Here is an 18,721-nt window from a genome sequence, read left to right on the forward strand (position 1 = left end):
AATTTATACGCTAGAAAAAATTATAATCCTCGCATAACAAGGATTAACCATGGTACACACAAAACATATTCAAAATACATATTATTAATAAAATGATGAAAGTAAGTAACTTCTACGAAAGGTTTCCTTTGTCTCCAGTGTGTTGAGGAATTTGGGGGGTTTTCAGGTCTCCTTTGAGGCTCGCATGGGTATCGTAAAATAATTTAAGTCCAGCCAGGCTGGGGCCAGGCATTTAGTGCAAAAAGGGTTTCATTTGTATGCCTGAATTTAACCCATGAATCGATGACCTGCATATCTGTTACATAGGTGTATACGTAAATAAAACACAATCTAACAGGTAGAAAATTAAATTAGAAACGTCTAAACTTTTCAGGTCGCAGCACCTGCACCACTGGTCATGCACATCCTTTCCCGGAACAATACTGAAAGCTAAGAAGATGGAGAAACAGATGATCATAGCTGTACAAGGATAGCCATTTTGTAAATGAATCTATTAGCAGAGCTACTACAAGGGACGTTTAGTGCTGGAAATCCATTTTTTCTTTGCTGAAACTTCTGCGTCTTCATGAAGAGAGGGTCATGGTTGCCCAGCAACAGCAGACGCCACTGGAGCACAAGCGCAGATTACAGAGTGTTTTGGAAATAAGGAGAGCAGCGCGCCTAGCGTTTTCCAAACGTTTTCAGTCGCAACATCATGCAAATGTGTTTTTGTTTTGAAGGACAATTTTTTTTTTTTTTTTTTTTGCTGGACTCAGTCGAGACCAACTAGAAGACTTGGCGAGTCCAATGGCCAAGTCCGAGACAAGTCCGAGTGCAAATTCAACGAGTCCGAGACGACAGAAAAAAGTCACGAGTCCAAGACCGGACTCGAGTACTACAGCCACGGGCGCAATTTCCTATGGTGACAGGGGGGACATGTCCCCCCCACTTTTCAAAATCCCGTTCGTGCCCCCCCCCCAACTTTCAAATTATTTTTTTTTAACCGCGTGCCGTCATCGTCACGGAGGAGCAGGACCAAGCAGAATAGACATCCTGCCTGTCTATGTCGATGCGCGCGTCCGCGTCCCAGATAGCAGTGAGTCGGCGGACTGCCGGCGGCGCTCAGGCAACAGTAGAAGCGTCAGAATGGCGTAATCGCAAACACATTTGACGGTGCACCGCCGGCGGCAGCCACTTTTTAGAAGCGGCAGCCGACTTCCTACCGCCTTCGTTCCGCGGCCGGCCCACGGGCCAACCGCCGCCATTATATCAAAGGCGACCCTTCCGCGGCCCGTCGGAGGCAAACGCTATTTTTGAGCGATCGGTCGCCGCTTATATATATATCATGCAGTTTTCAAGAATAATGATTGACCAAACCAGACAAATTTCCATTTGACGTTTTAATTCCACATTTCAAAGTACAGTAACTGTCATTGAAACATGATGTCAGATCACTGAAATATAAATAACAGAAAAAAAGAGAAAAAAAATATATATACACACAAAGAATGTGCAAGACACCAAAAAAAATTCAGGTATAACATCACATTTACAAGCCATTTCTAACAATAAGATAAGTGGTAATAATTTAGAATAAAGCTCTGGAGTAGAATAGACCATTATAATGGACAGATATAACAGATATAACTGCAAAGCTGACCTGTGGCACAAGGATTTACAAGCTATATTTAACAATATAATAAGAGTTAAGCACTATGATAATATCCACAGTGAACAGTGTGGATTGGGTGAGTGCAGTCTGAAACTTCTGGCTTCTTTAGGGTCTTGATGTTACTGACTGCAGGATAAAGAAAGGGTTCCAGTTGTCAGTGATGCTGGGGTGTCAGTAGTCAGCCTAGGTTTAAGGGTTCGGCTGTGGGTCCCTCTCAGCTTTGCGGCGCCTTTTTCCGCCTTCACGGTCAGATGCTCCTTTCAGGTAACGCGTAACGTTAACCTGGACGGCTTCATCAGTGGCATCCTGGGTTGCCGGGTTCTTCCGGATAGCTCCTGTAGAAAATACAAATAATACACCATACACATCTACTAAACCTTTTTTTTTTTTTTACATCCAACTTACTTTGAACAATGGTCTTCAGGAACATGTCTCTAAAACATGCTTTATCCCCAACTCCAGTCCAGGTTGTATTGATGGAAAGGTGATTAGAGAAGATACTTTGAAGCATCCGCTAGACGGTTGTCCTTAGGTCCCTCCCACATTTGATTGCCAAAAACCGAAACTGAAAATCCAAAAAAAGTGTTACAAATTACATTTCTCTGAAGCTTATCATACATAAATATAAAATGTGACAGGCTGTGGATTCAGACTGTAGAATATGCAGTGTACAATCTTAATTCTACTTTTTAGATTACCCTATGGAGTTATGAAAATCAGCACACTTACAAATCATTCCTGGAGCTCTTTATCCTGCCTCAAACTGTTGTCAAGCAACGCCAAATCTTCCTGGGTGTCTAGGGGGAGTAAAAGGTCCCATGGCAAGGATAACTCTCCAACAGACACATTGGCACTGAAATGTTGCAGCATAGTGTCCATTTTGTTGTCCATGCTACGCACAACATCGCCAAACTCTTCAAGATGTCACAGCATTAAGGTCTGATCTGCACCTACAGGGGTTAAATAAAATAATAGTCAGTCCTGGTCCCTCAACCACTAAACTATGACATTTATATCTAGGTCTACTACATGTATAGGTGGCCCCAGTGGGAATTAAACCAACAACAACAGGTGTTGTTTGCAAGTTGTACCTGATTGCCCAGTGCGAGCAAACGTCTTCAACATTGTCCCAACTTGCTTCACCTGCTCTTGAAGTGAGCCGCTGTCATCCGAAGCTACAAAATGAAAGGCATATGGTAATTTTGTACATACATCATGCACTGTAAAAAATCAAAAGTTGGGCCAACTTAAAATTTTAAGGCAACAAACTTCAGCAGATTTTTGAGTTTGCTCAACTTAAAGGTTCGTTAGTTGTACAAACTTTTGTGCATGTCCAATCAACATAATATACTAAGTTAAGTGAACTTTTAGTTAAACTTTCAATTTTGTGTTTAGTTGACTTAAAAATTTAAGTTGGCCCAACTTATGAGTAAGTCAGCTAAACACAAAATTGAAAGTTTAACTAAGTTCACTTAACTTTATATATTATGTTGATTAAACATGCACAAAAGTTTGTACAACTAATAGACCTTTAAGTTGAGCAAACTCAAAAATCTGCTGAAGTTTGTTGCCTTAAAATTTTAAGTTTGCCCAACTTATGATTGAGGCTACCAGCTTCAACAGATTTTTGAGTTTACTCAACTTAAAGGTCAATTAGTTGTTTACATAACCTGATATTTGAAGTTGCTTTAAAAAAAAAAAGTTGAAAACTTCAAAAAGGTTTTTGAGCTCTCAACTTTTTTTTTTTGGTTTTTACATTGCAGCTTCAGAACTTTAGGTTTTACTCAAGCAGTTTAAAGTTCAGCACAAAACTTCCAATCCAATATGAGTGAATTAATTTGTTAAATGCTACTCAGTACAACATTGGTCTTCAAAAAAATCTTTAAATGGACAGAATCACAATTTTTTTATTTCATCAATATATATATATATATATATATATATATATATATATATATATATTTTTTTTTTTTTTTTTTTTTTTGTAGAACAGCAAGTTTAAATCACAAACCAAATCAAGTCATTTCATTCGCAATAAAATTAAATACAATAGAAAGTTTTTTTCAAGTTAAGAGCTTATTTGTCACATTTGTGTTGCAAAATTAAAAACTTCTACTCAGTTTTTATTTGATGCTTTCCCAATTAAATTAACTATCACAAAATTCAAGTCCAAAATAATGTGCAAAAATAACAACGGGTCCAGTCAAACATGTATTGGCTTCCATATCTGTCCTTCATATCTATCACAAGCAATATAAAATTAACTGCAATGGTGATAAAAGTGTGTGCATAACAACAGTTTGTGGCTCGCTGTCTTTTGGTTCTGCATTTTGAATAATGATATTTGCTTTAAAGTCTGTAATGGAAAAGCTGCAATGATTTTGACCACTGGATGATGAAATCAGATGTGTTTCAAAAACCACACTGGCTAAAAGGGCACCTTAAAGTTTCATGATTTTTAAAAAATGGCTCCTTATATGTTTGGAGTAATAGGGTGTTTTACAAATTTCCTTTAAGTCACACAATTCACCATTCAATGTTAAGTGACTCTCACGTGAAGATAAGCACTTGTGTGATCTTAAAAGGTGAGGCGTCAACCAGTGGTTTTAAAGGAGCAGATGCAATCTGTGTAGAGGCAGGGTAGTTGGCAGTATCTTCCCTGGTAGTGGCACAATTGGTCATGTTTCAAAAGGACCTCCTGGGCAGGGTGTTCAAATCTGCATATCTTGCACTGCATCAACCTAATAAAAAAAGAAAAACACACAAAATAACGTTAGAACTAATTATTTTGGCAACAACATACGATTTTATTTTATTTTTTACCACCAGGGATACATTAATTAATTGCTGTAGAACAATATAAAACAACAACTTAAAGGGAGTTCACCCAAAAATCATAATTATGTTATTAATAACTCACCCTCATGCAGAGGTGTCAAGTAACAAAGTACAAATACTTCGTTACTGTACTTAAGTAGAAATTTGGGGTATCTATACTTGAGTAATTATTTTTCAGCCGACTTTTTACTTCTACTCCTTACATTTTCACGCAAGTATCTGTACTTTCTACTCCTTACATTTTAAAAAATAGCTTTGTTACTGCTATTTCATATCGTTCAGAGAGAGAGAAAGAAAAAAAACCTATCCAGATAAATCGCGCCATCAGGATGGAGTGAATTTGATTGTGGTTGGATACACATATACCATTCCGACACCCTATTGGTCCATACGCGATCCATCACACCTGCACATGACACAAATCACATCACACTGCACAGACAGTTTTGGGTTCGTTTATCAAAAAATGTATTTCTTAAAAGTAGGTTGGAACCAGTAGTATCCGATCGCCTCAGAGTCAGTCCGCTTAAATTTCAACTGAAACCGGCTTCAGTCCGGTCTCCTCCCGTCTTTCAGCGCGCTCTTCAATCCGCGGACCGCGGTGGAGCAGCGCAAGCTCAAACTGAGACAGAGGACACAAGGTGTGTGTTTACCGATAGATTGTTAGAATATCTGTATCTGTGTAGTTCTTTGTCATAAATACAGTTTACAAAAGGTCACGATCAGTCGGTTTCTCATCTACTGTAAAGTTTTCGATTGTCACCGCTAATCACGAAACAGCTGTTTCCTTACACTTATTTAAATATACTTCATTTAATCATAAGTACTTTATACATACACTGCTGTGCAAAAGTCTTAGGCAGTATTTTCACTTAAAAGAATGGTGTTCGGCCAGTTATTTATATATTTTGCTGTAGAGTGTCAGTATAAAATATCAGTTTACATTTCCAAACATTCATTTTGCCATTGTCAAACTGCTTGTGCATTCAAAATCGCACTAGATTATTATTAAAATTAATGGCAAACTACTGTCCTGCAGTAGCAGCAAAAGATATAAATAACTGGCTTAAAACCCTTTTTTGGGGTGAAAACACTATTCTTTCTTTTCCACAAGACTTTATAAAGAATGAGCATACAGTCATTCACAGAACTGATTTAAGACAGTGACAGACAGCACTCATCTTAACTAAATATCAGAGTGAGTGACAGATATATATAGTAGAAACATTATGTGTACTTTTGTATTAAATAATGACCCAGATTGTGAAATACATTTATTAGCCTTAGATTAAGGGAAGCACAACTTGGGAAATGAGAGCATCCAAGGTGAAAGCTATGGATTTATTTTAAATATTTGTAATGTTCTTTAATGTTATCCATAGTTTTTTTGTAGTTCTTTTTTTTTTTTTTAAGTATCGGTTCAGGCACGTTGAGGCGCCAGTACCATTTTAAAAGTATCGAAAAGGCACTGGACCCTACTTAAAAGTTATTATTTATTTTTCACTACTGGCTCATTTGCCAAATGGGTGCTTTCTCTTCGTCCTCCACAAATTAAGCTACTGTAGGTAGTTGGGTAGTGAGACGTTTTAATAAATTATCGTTTGCAATTGATGACGCAAATGACAATGTTGTGATATCTAGGCTATAAACCATCACAGTCCCACCACAGCTGGTGCCGGAACTAAAAATTCAATGCAATTTCTGCATTGACATTTGGGGTATAAGCCATTAAAACGTAACCATACATGGTAGACTTAAAACCAGCTACGGCTGTACTAAGCGACAGTATATGCTCATATAAATGTAAAAAGATCATGGGGCACTAACCTTGTTTTGATCTAAATGCCTTTTATTCACGATGTCTTGGCTAAGTACTTCATTACCCACAATCCTGAACAATCCCACAATCCCACAGTGATGCATCTGATTGGTGGAGCTCGTATAACCGTCTGGTTAAACCCCTCGAAGGTCCGTGAAGACTGAAGATCATTAATAAAAAAATAAAATAAAATAAAATAACCTGTGTTGCGTTTTTGCACGGTAGACTTAACAGTGCAATCATGATCTCCTTGGCTGCCATTGAGAGTTTTGCAGGGAGGTTGGTAACTTTAGTTAGCATTATCGTCCACTTTAGCTAGGCTACTGTAGCCTCCATATGAAATGAGTCATATCAATCATTTTATAATGCCACTGTCAAAACAATATTTAGCCTAGACATACCTTTTTGTGCATTTACTGAACATTTGTGTAATGGCAACGACATGTGTTGACAACTGAGCAGTGATTGCAGTCAGATACAAAGCACTGCACCATTGCTGACGTTATCGTTAACCACTTTCACACACGCACACAATATAAAGTACACGATGATAAAATAAAAATCAATACACAATACATATATAACACACTATTTATTTACACGATTAATACTGAAAGAACTGCTATTACTGCACATTCACTATATAAAATAAAATTCACTGGAGGAAAAAGTTCGCGCGAGCGGCCGTCATCAGATTTGGATGTCGCTCAAAAGGCTCGTTGCCTCGTTCGCAGTTGTGGCTTCAGTCGAATTCAATGGGGCGCAGTGGTTTATGGGATGAGTAGTTCCTGCGCTCGAAATGAAAATATGTACAGTCTTGTACCTTTGACTTTTTTTGGATTTTTTCTTAATTTTTTCACTTGAAATGATATGTTATATGCTTATGAGTTCAGCCGTAGCTGGTTATCCTCACACATGCTCTAAAACTCTTTAGATACGGATTTTTCCGAAAGTGAATGGGAGAAATGAATGGGAAATTTACTTCCAGCAACAGAGCTCCCTCGGGCTGTGGGTGGGACTGTGAAGCTCTTTATCAACTTTGTAACTCGTTACCCCCCGAACACTGGACATAGCAGACGTATGTACCGAATACAAGAAGCTATCAATCAAGAAGGTATCAGGATTATGAGTTATTTTTCATTTTTAGTTTTTGAATAATCACTTAGATTAATCATTCATTTTGACAGCACTATAATGTTTATTGTAAATAGTCAACCACACAAGAGTAATTGTTTCTTAGCCTGCAGCAATGTTCTTGTCCATTGCCCTCACAGAGTCCTGCAGCTAAGCTTGGATGTACATTTACATTCCATTCAAGGTTATTGATGACATGCCTCTGAAGTTTGACTTTTTGCACCATAACAATACTTATTGGCAACTAGTCATCATATCTCTAGCTCTTTAATGTATTTGCATTGTACTAAAATGAGTTCATTTTCAATGGGCATATATGTGGCTGAAACAGGTAGCCTAGTGCATCCCAAATTTTTCAACATGAACATTTTAATATAACATTATAGTCATTATGGCCTTTAGAAAAATGTTTTTTTGAGGAGGTGGGGTAGTGCACAATAGGCCCTTGTGGCACGGCCCAAGCTTTTGTTCTTAATGGCATTTTTTTCCTTACATTACTTTTACTTTTATACTTTAAGTAGTTTTTTAAACCAGTACTTTTACACTTTTACTTGAGTAAAAAGCTTGAGTTGATACTTCAACTTCTACAAAAGTCTTTTTAAACCCTAGTATCTATACTTCTACTTGAGTAATGAATGCCAATACTTTTGACACCACTGCCCTCATGTCGTTCCAAACCAGTAAGACCTCTATTTATCTTCAGAACACAGTTTAAGGTATTTTAGATTTAGATTCCATTTGACATCAGAGGGTCAGTTAGAATTTTTAAAGCATCAAGAATACATTTTGGTCCAAAGATAGCAAAAATTATGACTTTATTCAGCATTGTCTTCTCTTCCGTGTCTGTTATGAGAGAATTCAAAACAAAGCAGTTTGTCATATCCGGTTTACGAACGAATCATTCGATGTAACAAGATCTTTTTGAACCAGTTCACCAAATCGAACTGAATTATTTGAAACGGTTTGTGTCTCCAATAAGCATTAATCCACAAATGACTTAAGCTGTTAAATTTTTTATGTGGCTAACACTCCCTCTGAGTTAAAACAAACATATATCCCAGAGTAATTCATTTACTCAAACAGTACACTGACTGAACTGCTGTGAAGAGAGAACTGAAGATGAACACTGAGCTGAGCCGGATAATGAACAATAGACTGACTCGTTCACAAGTCAAGAACAGTTTCTGTCAGACGCGTCCAATTCGAGTACTGAGGAGCTGATGATACTGCGCATGTGTGATTCAACGTGAAGCAGACCGACACACAGAGCGTCTGAACCGAACTGATTCTTTTGGTGATTGATTCTGAACTGATTCTGTGCTAATGTTATGAGCACAGGTAAACCGAAGGCTTGCAATCGTCGCCAATGATGTCATTACATTGAGCGCAAAATAACCGGTGAACCGTTTTCTTCAACCGGTTTACTGAATCAAACTGTCCGAAATAACTACTGGTGATCCGAAAACTGACAAGTCAATGTTTTGTTCGTTATCTGGCTCGGACATGGAAGAGAAGACAATGCTGAATAAAGTCATAGTTTTTGCTATTTTTGGACCAAAATGTATTTTCGATGCTTCAAAAAATTCTAACTGACCCTCTGATGTCACATGGACTACTTTGATGATGTTTTTCTTACCTTTCTGGACATGGACAGTAGACCGTACACACAGCTTCAATGGAGGGACTGAGAGCTCTCGGACTAAATCTAAAATATCTTAAATTGAGGTCTCACGGGTTTGGAACGACATGAGAGTGAGTTATTAATAACATAATTACGATTTTTGGGTGAACTATCCCTTTAAAATACTATCTAAAAGCAAGCAAGTTGGTTAAACGAATATCAAAAAAAAAAAAAAAACTATGAATTTAAGCTTTAAAATAGCTCTTAAGTTATTTGTATTTTTAAAACACAGATTTATAGCACGCCAAGCAAACATTAGCACATAAATTTAAAAGAAGTTAAAAGAAGAAAATACATCTTTAGCACTATTCGGACGGGACTAGTTTTCTAAACTTCGTTTGAGTTTCGATTCTTACCACCTGACGTCTGTGATTTTCATGTACCAATTCGGACGGGACTAGTATCTCCGTGTTTATTACAGAGGTGGGAGGGTCTGATTTGTGTATCTGGGCGTCACAGAGATCACGCGCTCTGTATGCGTGCATTGCATTCATTCAGAATGATTGCCTTAGTATTATTACACAATAAATACTAAATGGCTAGTATAGCAAAACCATGTTAATGTGTGGTTCCTTTAGTTTAACTTGTTTTCCTTTTTTTTTTTTTTTTTTTTATTAAATGTAATTAAAACATTATGTAACTGAGTACATAAATGAACGTGAGTAATCTTACCTGATGCTGATATTACAATAGCCGGTATTAACAGTTTACGCGATCTTGCTCTTGATTTTATTAGTTGTATTATTTTTTTATTATTATGTATTTGCCGCTAAGCAAATATATCAAACATCCGCGCGGTAAGAGCATCTACGGTGATTCACGTTGGCCAAAACACACAAGGAAACGCGTTGTGAAATAAAATATCACCCGCAATCACAGACATTCGCATTCGGACAGGATTAGTTTTCTCAGAGGATCACTGAGTTTGCTGAAAAACGGTAGGTAATTTGCTCTGGAATTATCACAGAGGTTGTGTGAGAAAAACACAGACATGGCAGATTCGGACGGGATTAAAATCACCAAGTACGTATGTGAAACACAGATTTCTCTAACGACCCCCTGTAAAACTAGTCCCGTCCAAATAGGGCTTTAGAGACGAAAACACACAAGCTTATCTTATAAGGTTACATTTGTTTAAAAAAAAATTATTAATACACTTATAACTTAACCTTATTCAAAACTCAAAGGCACCCACACAACTGTACAAAATGAACATATTACAAACAAATAAAGAAAACCCTATATCCTTTAATAATTAAATCCCTTTACTTAATATGATATAAAACAGTGCTTACCTAAGTCATGATACTGTCTGGAAAAAAAAGCCACCGAATGACTAAAAGACTTCTCGAAGACGAAGCAGGAGAGGTTGAACTGACCAGTTGGGAGCCACCTAATCAGCTGTACAGAAGCACATATTGTAAACAAATACATTCTGACCTTACTGTTAATTATTCTCATAGCCTGCATAGAACATTACCTGCCAGAGCAATTGCACTGTCCAGAAAAAAAAAAAAAAAACTTGCGCTCGTCTGACACTTCTCATGCAACTCGAAGACGAAACAGGAAACCTGAACTGACCAGTTTGGAGCAACCTAAGCAGCTGTACAGAAGCACATATTGTGTACAAATACCATTCAGACATTACTGTTAATTATTCTCAAAGCCTGCATAGAACAATACCTGCCAGAGCGATTGCACTGTCGAGGAAAAAAAAACTTGCGTTCGTCTTACCCTTCTCAGGCAACTCGAAGACAAAGCATGAAAACTTAAATGACTAACTTGCCGCCACCTACACCGTTGTAAAGATGTGCATAAAGAACAAATTTCATTGAAATCATGGCTTAAATTGATACACAAAGAACCACCGCTTACCGGAGCGATAACAATGACGGACCAACGTTAACAGGGCGCCGCCTGAAGCAACTCTAAGGGCCGATTCATAGTCAACGCGAGAAACGCGAGCAAGCGACGCGAGTGACGCGCTCCCTTTCATAGTCTAAACAGTGAACGCAAGCGTCACGGGTGATGCGTGTATGCAATACACCGCTCACGCAACAGGGGGTAGTAGAGTCGGGTGATATTAGTAGAGTCGGGTCGCATGATATTCAGATCACAATGGCAACTGAAGAGGAGTGTATTCTGTTGCTGATGAACTATCGTATAAATGTGGATGAATACTGTCACGGGAGGAGCACAAGACAGACACAGTGGGCATGGCGTCAGGCCTCGGAGAGGCTTTTATTAACAGAAATCATAAAATAACAGGGAATAAAAGTGGCCAAAGGGGGAAAGTGTCCAAAATAACCGCGCCTAGTTTGCCGCTTGACCATTTTGAGACCATTCCCTTCATTCGCGCGAGTAATTCGCTTCATTCGCGCGTGAAATTAACTTAACAACAGACGTGAATTTGCGTCATGGGGGGGCTTCTGCCAGCTGAGTTCACGCAGCATTTTCAACCGCCATTTTTATTCGCATAATTTTCAAAATATTACCGTTATTGTGTTATGAAATGTAGTTTTAAAAGTATTTCAGGCGAGAATGTAGTTGTTTTAAACTCAAATATGCGGTTTATTTATAATGACAGCGTCTATTTAAAAAATGTGTTTCGCCGATCTCGGAGATGAGCTCCATGCGATCAGCGGGAGCTCCGTCATCATGTAACGTAGACTAACCATGTTCCGTACACTTTTCGCTATTCACCGCACGCCAGTGACCCCTCCTCCATTGTAGAAAGACATACAAGCATGCTTGTGTGCTCATTCTCCGGGGGAATACCTATTATACAGTGTACACTTTGATTGATGTCTTTAGGACCAATAGTTTTTTAGAAAACTGGGGAAAAGTACCACCTCCGCCAGTGTACGGAAGATGATAGGGGTTAATGGTGTTCCGTACAGGCTTATAATGATGTTCCGTACAGCGCTCATAACTTGATTTTATCGGCGAAAATGGACATTTAACTGATCAAAAGTGAGCTGTTTATTTATTTTAACTGCAAGAAAACATAATTCCAATATATATCAAAGATTATTATCTTTTTATTTGATTAAAATACAAGTTAATTGCTGCTTTAATAAAGGGCGCATGCGAGTTAGGCATGATTGTGTCGTGATATTAAATATGACATGTGAGTTAAGCATGAACCATGTGAAAGGTTAGAGAACATCATTTCCATATCTTTCTAAAGATGCAGAAGACGAGAAGGGGCAAATAATTTGCACTGATTAATAAAAAAAAAAAGGTTAACCAATGTGAAAACTTCATAAAGTAAGAGATCTCTCGCAATCGATGCTTAAACATTCCCATTTCAAAGCGTTTATTCAACAAAAAGTAATATATTTAACAATTTGTGATAACATAATATTCATTTAATAAAGGCTGTAGTACTGTGGGAAACATAAGTGGAATATAAATGTACATTTTCGCTGCTCTAGTTGTCTTCCTCCCAAGCTGAAGTTTTGAAGTAAATCTTCCCCACTGTCCATTTTCAAGCGCGGTGGGCGCAACGAGCAAACTTACTCAAATATTACTGAAACAAACGGCGGATGGGGCTCTGTTTAGATCGGGAGTGAAAGACAGAAACATAAGGATGACACAGATATATAGTTTATGTACGAACTGTAATTATTTATTCTGCAATCGGCGCTAAAACGTCACCTGTACGGAACATCGTTTTGTACGTAACATGGTTAGTCTACGTTATCCACCGAGAGTAGCCCTACCTCGGCTAGATCTTCTGACATTTGCCGCTGGCTCTGATGTGTCTATATATATACATACATATACATATATATATATATATATATATATATATATATATATATATATATATATATATATATATATATATATATATATATATATATATATATATATATAGGTCATTTTTATTCCTGTCTCTATAGAAATATTAACTTTTGTCATATAGCTCCGGTTGACTGCTCACTGACAACATCTGTCGTTCCTCCTTGTTGAATGAGTGGAGAAGGGTATTCCTGCACAACCGGAGGCTGCAGGAACATACTGTTGAATGAGTGACTCCTAGCAGGCTCATGATTGACGCCAAAGTTCAAATTTTTCAACTCGGGCGGCAGACGCGAATTTGCGTCAAACGCTAAATGCACAAAAAGCACCATTCGCGCTTAACGCGCTCTATTCGCACGTCAATTCGCGTCAATGAGGCGAATTCGCGTCTTCCGCTCCACGCTTAACGCCCCATTCACGCTGCGAGACCTCCAGACGCGCGTAAGCGCGCCTTTGCATTGACTTAACATTGAAATCATTCGCGCCAGACGCTCTATTCGCGTTTGGTGTGAACACAGCATAAAGACACAGAAAACACGAAGCAGCCACCACGCTTCTGGCACGCAGCAGAGACGCCAGGCAGCCAGTGTGTCACCGGCCTAAAACGGCGTACAAAAGCACATATTTTGAACAAACACATTTCAACTCTTGAAAAATATTGTATAAAGAACAGCACCTACCTGAGAGATTAATTTAAACTGTCAGGCAGAAAAAAATAGGCGACGTCTGACCTGAGGCAACAATAAGACCAGGCGGGAAAATTTAACTGACTAACTTGCCGACACCTATGTTGTACAAAAGCGCATATTGTGAATATACTTCATTTAAATCATATCGTGAATTGATACACATAGCTACACTTACCAGAGCGATCATAATGAGGGAATAAACAGAGGCCGCTTAAGGTGACTCGAAAATGAAACAGGAGAAAATAAAATGGCGTTGTTTAAAAAAGCATTCAAACTGCGCATGCTCATCAGCCTTTGTTGGCAATACTAATAACCAACTTAAAGTTGTTAGTTGTTCTAACTTGAAATATTAATTTGGTGTAACAAATTGATCTAAATTCCTATTCAACTTACATTTCTGTGTTATCTCAACTTTTTTAATGTTAAATTGTTGAATTAACTTTAAAAACTGAGTTTGCAAAACAAAATGTAAGTTGGATTTTTTACAGTGTGTACTCTTACCTAGGTTTGACTTTTTTGTGCAAGTTCTTACCTGCTCGTGCAGTGCTTTCCCTCAGAGCTTGGTTCTCCTCCCTCAGAGCTTGGTTCTCATCCATCACGCCTTGTTTTTCATTCTGGAGTCTCTGGAAATCTACATTAAAAAACAAAACAAAACCAAAAAAAACACCTATAGGGATTATTTTCAATACTTTTAAAACACTGGACTCTAAGACATAGGCCTAAAATATACCTTCATAGCTGAAAACTTCATGCTGTACACAAGATGCCAGGGGAGTCCAAGGGCCAATTACAGAACGATGACTTTCTCCTATTGATAATCATTGACGTAAAAATATGTTTGAAGTTATTGCATACATTTAATGAATTGGACTTAAAATGGAACACTTAGTTTAGCCTAACATATTACATACCTCCAGCGTTTTCACCCATATGCTGCCAGGGTAAATTTGCTGCTGGGGGTGTAAAGCTTAGTACTTGACGAGCTGGAAGAGCAAACATAACCGCTTTAACTTCAGTGCAGAGTATTGCATATTCAGTAATGAAACTATAATTTAACTGTGCAATGCTAATGGAATGTACAACACACCTCGACACCTTTCATCCAGAAACTGCTGTGGCGAGTAACCAGTCAAGTGTCCTAATGAAAAACAGATTATGATTAAAGGATTCCTTATCTTAAATAGAAGCAATAATTTCCAAGACAAAAAACGTCACAAATAACATCACTTACTTGTACTCAAACTCTTGGCTCTGTGAAGTGGAGTCTGGATTTCTGGGGAGAAACCTGGTTCTGAGAAAGAGGAAACAGAAATTTGAAAATCTAACTAAGGGTATAGTTTAGTGGCAGGATCACAAATCAAGCATCACAGCAAATTTTACATACGACCTCTGAAGCCTACAGATGGCACAACATTTTCCTGGTTTTCTGGAATCAATGCAACTTCTGGAGCATTGGGCAGCGCTGAAACCATGTTACAAGGAACAATGTTTTCAAAGCTCAAAAGAGGTTGTCCAAACGACAGCACTGCTGGTGCATCTGGAAGACTAGACTCCTCTTCATCAGAAGAGGCCTGGGGTCTGTACTTGGAATTTGAGATTCTCTTTCTCTTCTTGTCAACCTCCATCGTTTCAACGCTAGAACCTGTTTGGAAGCACACCAAATATCTCATCGCCTCTTGCCAAGATTCTAGAGCAGGGAATAATGAAAGTCAGTTATCCACCATAAACAGACAAAGAAAATACACAGATGAAATGCAGGAAAATCAAATGCACAAGTCAGAACCATTTACCTGCTCCCTTCATAAACTTAAAATTATGTTTCTCCCAGGTGCTGTGTGGAGGCGTGCAGCGGATGGCTAAATTGTTGCCTTTGTCTTTTTTGCGGAGGTTAAATGGGGGCCAATAGCACATGCCCTTACTGAGCCACACTTGCAGAACCACTGCAAATGGCTGATCCTCCTCTACAGTTTGTCCATGGCTTGTTGGAGCCATTCCAGGTTGATGTTCATTAACAGGAGGATTTACTTGGTCAAAGTCAGGAATAACAGCAAGTAGAGCATCGTTTGCAGCTGCAATTTCCTGTTTGTCCCTCTCAACTCCTTTCAATATTTGTCTCCTTTTGACCCAGTAACTAGACATTGTAACTAACAATGCATTTACCTTTAAAGCCAAAACGATTGTCCAACTTTGTGTTTTTATCCTCGATTGTATCTGATGCCTTTTTGTTTTATGTTTACTGTAAGGCTTCCTTGATATAATTAAATAAATAAAAATAAATCAAATCAGTAGGTCTCTTGTGTGAAGTTAACCAGTTATGCTCCGGTCAAGGTATCTGCAAGAAAATGTGAACAAAACCACATTGTTAACGTTAGGAATATACAGTAGCTATGCTGTAGGAAAAAAAGAAAAAAAGATCAGCCAAACGTGGAACAGTGAAATTGTTAAAAAATAAAATGTACTCATTCAGTGTAGTGATTCAAGTGAACAGCACTGTCCTCAAACATAAAAAGTAAACTCATCATAATCCCCTTAAATCTTAGAAGTACAGTAGTGTAGGGGTATTTACAGTTAAAACCCAAGGACCAGATAAAAAAAAAAAAGTGAAGTGACATTCAGCCAAGTATGGTGACCCATACTCAGAATTTGTGCTCTGCATTTAACCCATCCGAAATGCACACACACAGAGCAGTGAACACAAACACACACACTGTGAGCACACACCCGGAGCAGTGGGCAGCCATTTATGCTGCGGCGCCCGGGGAGCAGTTGGGGGTTCGATGCCTTGCTCAAGGGCACCTAAGTCGTGGTATTGAAGGTGGAGAGAGAACTGTACATGCACTCCCCCCACCCACAATTCCGTCCGGCCCGAGACTAGAACCCACAACCCTTCGATTGGGAGTCCAACCCTCTAACCATTAGGCCACGACTTCCCCATATGTCGCAATGAAGACCAGGACTCAGAGATGAGTTCAATTAATGATAATAATTTTACTTGAAGAAAATAGTTTGCAATTTCATCAGCAGAAGTCAGCTTCAACACTCTCAGAGGATACTAATTGCGTCAATACATGAGTCAACAAAATTCTGATTGGTTCCAAAACCTAGATAAAACTCTCCAAAGACGTATATCTGATATGCTGGACACTGGCAGTTGATCGTTTGTCCTGGGACTGTCTGAGCTTCTCCCTGTACAGACAGATACTAACACACGTACACAGAGAACTTATCTAAAATTCAAGGCTTTCTAGCACTGGCGAGTGTCTTATCATTACGGTTGGATACACACACATAATATGTGGACATTAATCTTGAGGAAAAGAAATACAGCACACATAAGGTTACACATTTCACTCTTGCTATAACTTGATTAATAGTCAAACAAGAAATCATGTAATAAAATAATTAATATCAGTATGAAGGATATGGCAAATCGGCATCCACTCCTTCAGTCCCCCGTTTTAGATCAATGTGGGGTCTAATACCCCACATCTGGTCTAATAAATGAGGTCAGGTGTAGTTGTGATGCATGGTAAGAATGCAGGCTGTTGGTCAACTTAAGCAGGTGCATATACTTAAGATCTCTGGTACTGGCTGACATTTCTAGTAATAAACACATTATTTTGTACAAAATACTTCCCATAATCATTCTTACTTCCCATATACATTAATCTACTTACTTAATCCCACAATATCGCCACTTGCACTAGTCTTTCTTCACATAATGTCTTTTCCAGTGAATTTTTCTGTGTGTCCCTCTACCTGGAAAAGTGTCCTCCATCCATATATACTTTCATCAACATATCTTTGTAAATACCTCTCTTCCTACTACAGCTACTTCACACTTACCCTCTAAAACAAAACATTTATCCAACAGCCTTAAGACTAAATTTGCATATTCATTAACCAGATTTAACAAATCATTAAAGAAAACCGCATACACTATAACCAATTCATTTTTTTTTTTAACCCTTAAGAAGGATATTTGCCTTATTTGTTTTCTTTTAGCATGTTTTATACAACTATGATGAATTTTAGTTAATTTGGTCATATCTTAAAATAAACTCATTACAATAAACGTATATATATTATTCTCTGGAAGCTGGGCTAAATGAATAACCACTGTTATTGCATTCCTGACATATGTCAGACCCTCAGTCACCTCACAGATACCAAATATAGACATTGCTTATAACCTAAATCCCAGTAAAGATACCCTTATTTTATGAAAATCTATAATTTTCCCCATCAATGGTACAATTATAGAGATTGATTATCTATTTTACCCTTTCATTCCAAACTTGGTGTTAAAAACACAAAAATAAACAAACCAAAAATAAGTAAGATCAATATTGAGCAATCTTAAAAAAATAAAAATAATCATAATCATAATCATTATTTCCTCGAAAACCTAGAGCAGTTCCTAGTTTATTATTTAATAGCCCTTTTATTAAGTTTTACTTTCACCACGAATCCATTTGCAGTCATCATAGTTCACATGCTGCTTACACATACATTAACCATTAACCCAAACTTGTCATTGTTAACAACATTTGATCAAAATTACATTTTAAGTATCGAAGTGTCTAACTTCAAAAATACAACTAACCTATCCACTTATTGTCATGCATGTATTTTATACCAGGACATTACTGTTAACCATACTCATTGCCTTATTATTACCCTTTTTTTTTTTTTTTTTTTTATGTAAGTCTTGTCAATTATCATACCATATTACTGTACTCAGACTATATTAATGACACATTCAGAAGCAAATCCTCAATACCTCGTATTAAGTCAATTTAGTTCTCACTGTTTTGTCAGTTAGAAATGCTTACACATCAGCTACGTGATCAATGTCTTTAAAACCCTTGTTCATGTTTGTCATTTGGCAGTGATATTTATTTACTCAAAATTATTATAAACTGAAAAAGAGCACACAGATTTCCCAATACTATTACTAAATGAAAAATACTATTACTTAGTTCTAAACGCCCAAATATTTATTAAAGAGACATCCTCAGTTTCTGTAAATCTGTATTGAAACAGTATACATTATCAAAAAGCCCTGTCAGTGTTCACAATATTAATTTGATTTGACCTGA

The 18,721-nt window shown here is 37.7% G+C and overlaps 1 protein-coding gene and 1 long non-coding RNA gene across 3 annotated transcripts; both read right to left on the bottom strand.

The window, feature by feature from the left end:
• Positions 1 to 1,364: 1,364 nt before the first annotated feature.
• Positions 1,365 to 16,208, bottom strand: LOC113115245 (uncharacterized). Its single transcript, XM_026282681.1, has 12 exons — positions 15,903 to 16,208; positions 15,410 to 15,804; positions 15,004 to 15,306; positions 14,851 to 14,910; positions 14,707 to 14,757; positions 14,531 to 14,602; positions 14,350 to 14,427; positions 14,152 to 14,250; positions 2,743 to 2,826; positions 2,381 to 2,601; positions 2,057 to 2,216; positions 1,365 to 1,986 (listed from the first exon to the last, which is right to left on the bottom strand). Exons 2-10 carry the CDS (start codon positions 15,756 to 15,758, stop codon positions 2,576 to 2,578), a joined length of 1,122 nt encoding a protein of 373 aa, XP_026138466.1. The 5' UTR covers positions 15,759 to 15,804; positions 15,903 to 16,208; the 3' UTR covers positions 1,365 to 1,986; positions 2,057 to 2,216; positions 2,381 to 2,575.
• Positions 3,640 to 11,105, bottom strand: LOC113115246 (uncharacterized). 2 transcript variants are annotated; one of them, XR_003293846.1, is made up of 5 exons: positions 10,999 to 11,103; positions 10,807 to 10,915; positions 10,604 to 10,726; positions 10,419 to 10,524; positions 3,640 to 4,392 (listed from the first exon to the last, which is right to left on the bottom strand). It is a non-coding gene; the product is annotated as an uncharacterized LOC113115246 (long non-coding RNA). The 2 variants fall into 2 exon arrangements; XR_003293845.1 differs by having other exon boundaries at positions 10,807 to 11,105.
• Positions 16,209 to 18,721: the final 2,513 nt, after the last annotated feature.

The sequence above is a fragment of the Carassius auratus genome, chromosome 15 (assembly GCF_003368295.1).
Source record: "Carassius auratus strain Wakin chromosome 15, ASM336829v1, whole genome shotgun sequence".
NCBI classification, from domain to species: domain Eukaryota; kingdom Metazoa; phylum Chordata; class Actinopteri; order Cypriniformes; family Cyprinidae; genus Carassius; species Carassius auratus.

Excerpts from the sequence above, each read along its gene's own strand:
- LOC113115245 (XM_026282681.1), bottom strand. The coding sequence starts at position 15,758 with ATGTCTAGTTACTGGGTCAAAAGGAGACAAATATTGAAAGGAGTTGAG. Across the intron at positions 14,251-14,349 it reads TGAAGTTTTCAGCTATGAAG|ATTTCCAGAGACTCCAGAAT; the intron begins GTATATTTTAGG and ends TTTTTAATGTAG. Across the intron at positions 2,827-14,151 it reads GGAAAGCACTGCACGAGCAG|CTTCGGATGACAGCGGCTCA; the intron begins GTAAGAACTTGC and ends TTCATTTTGTAG.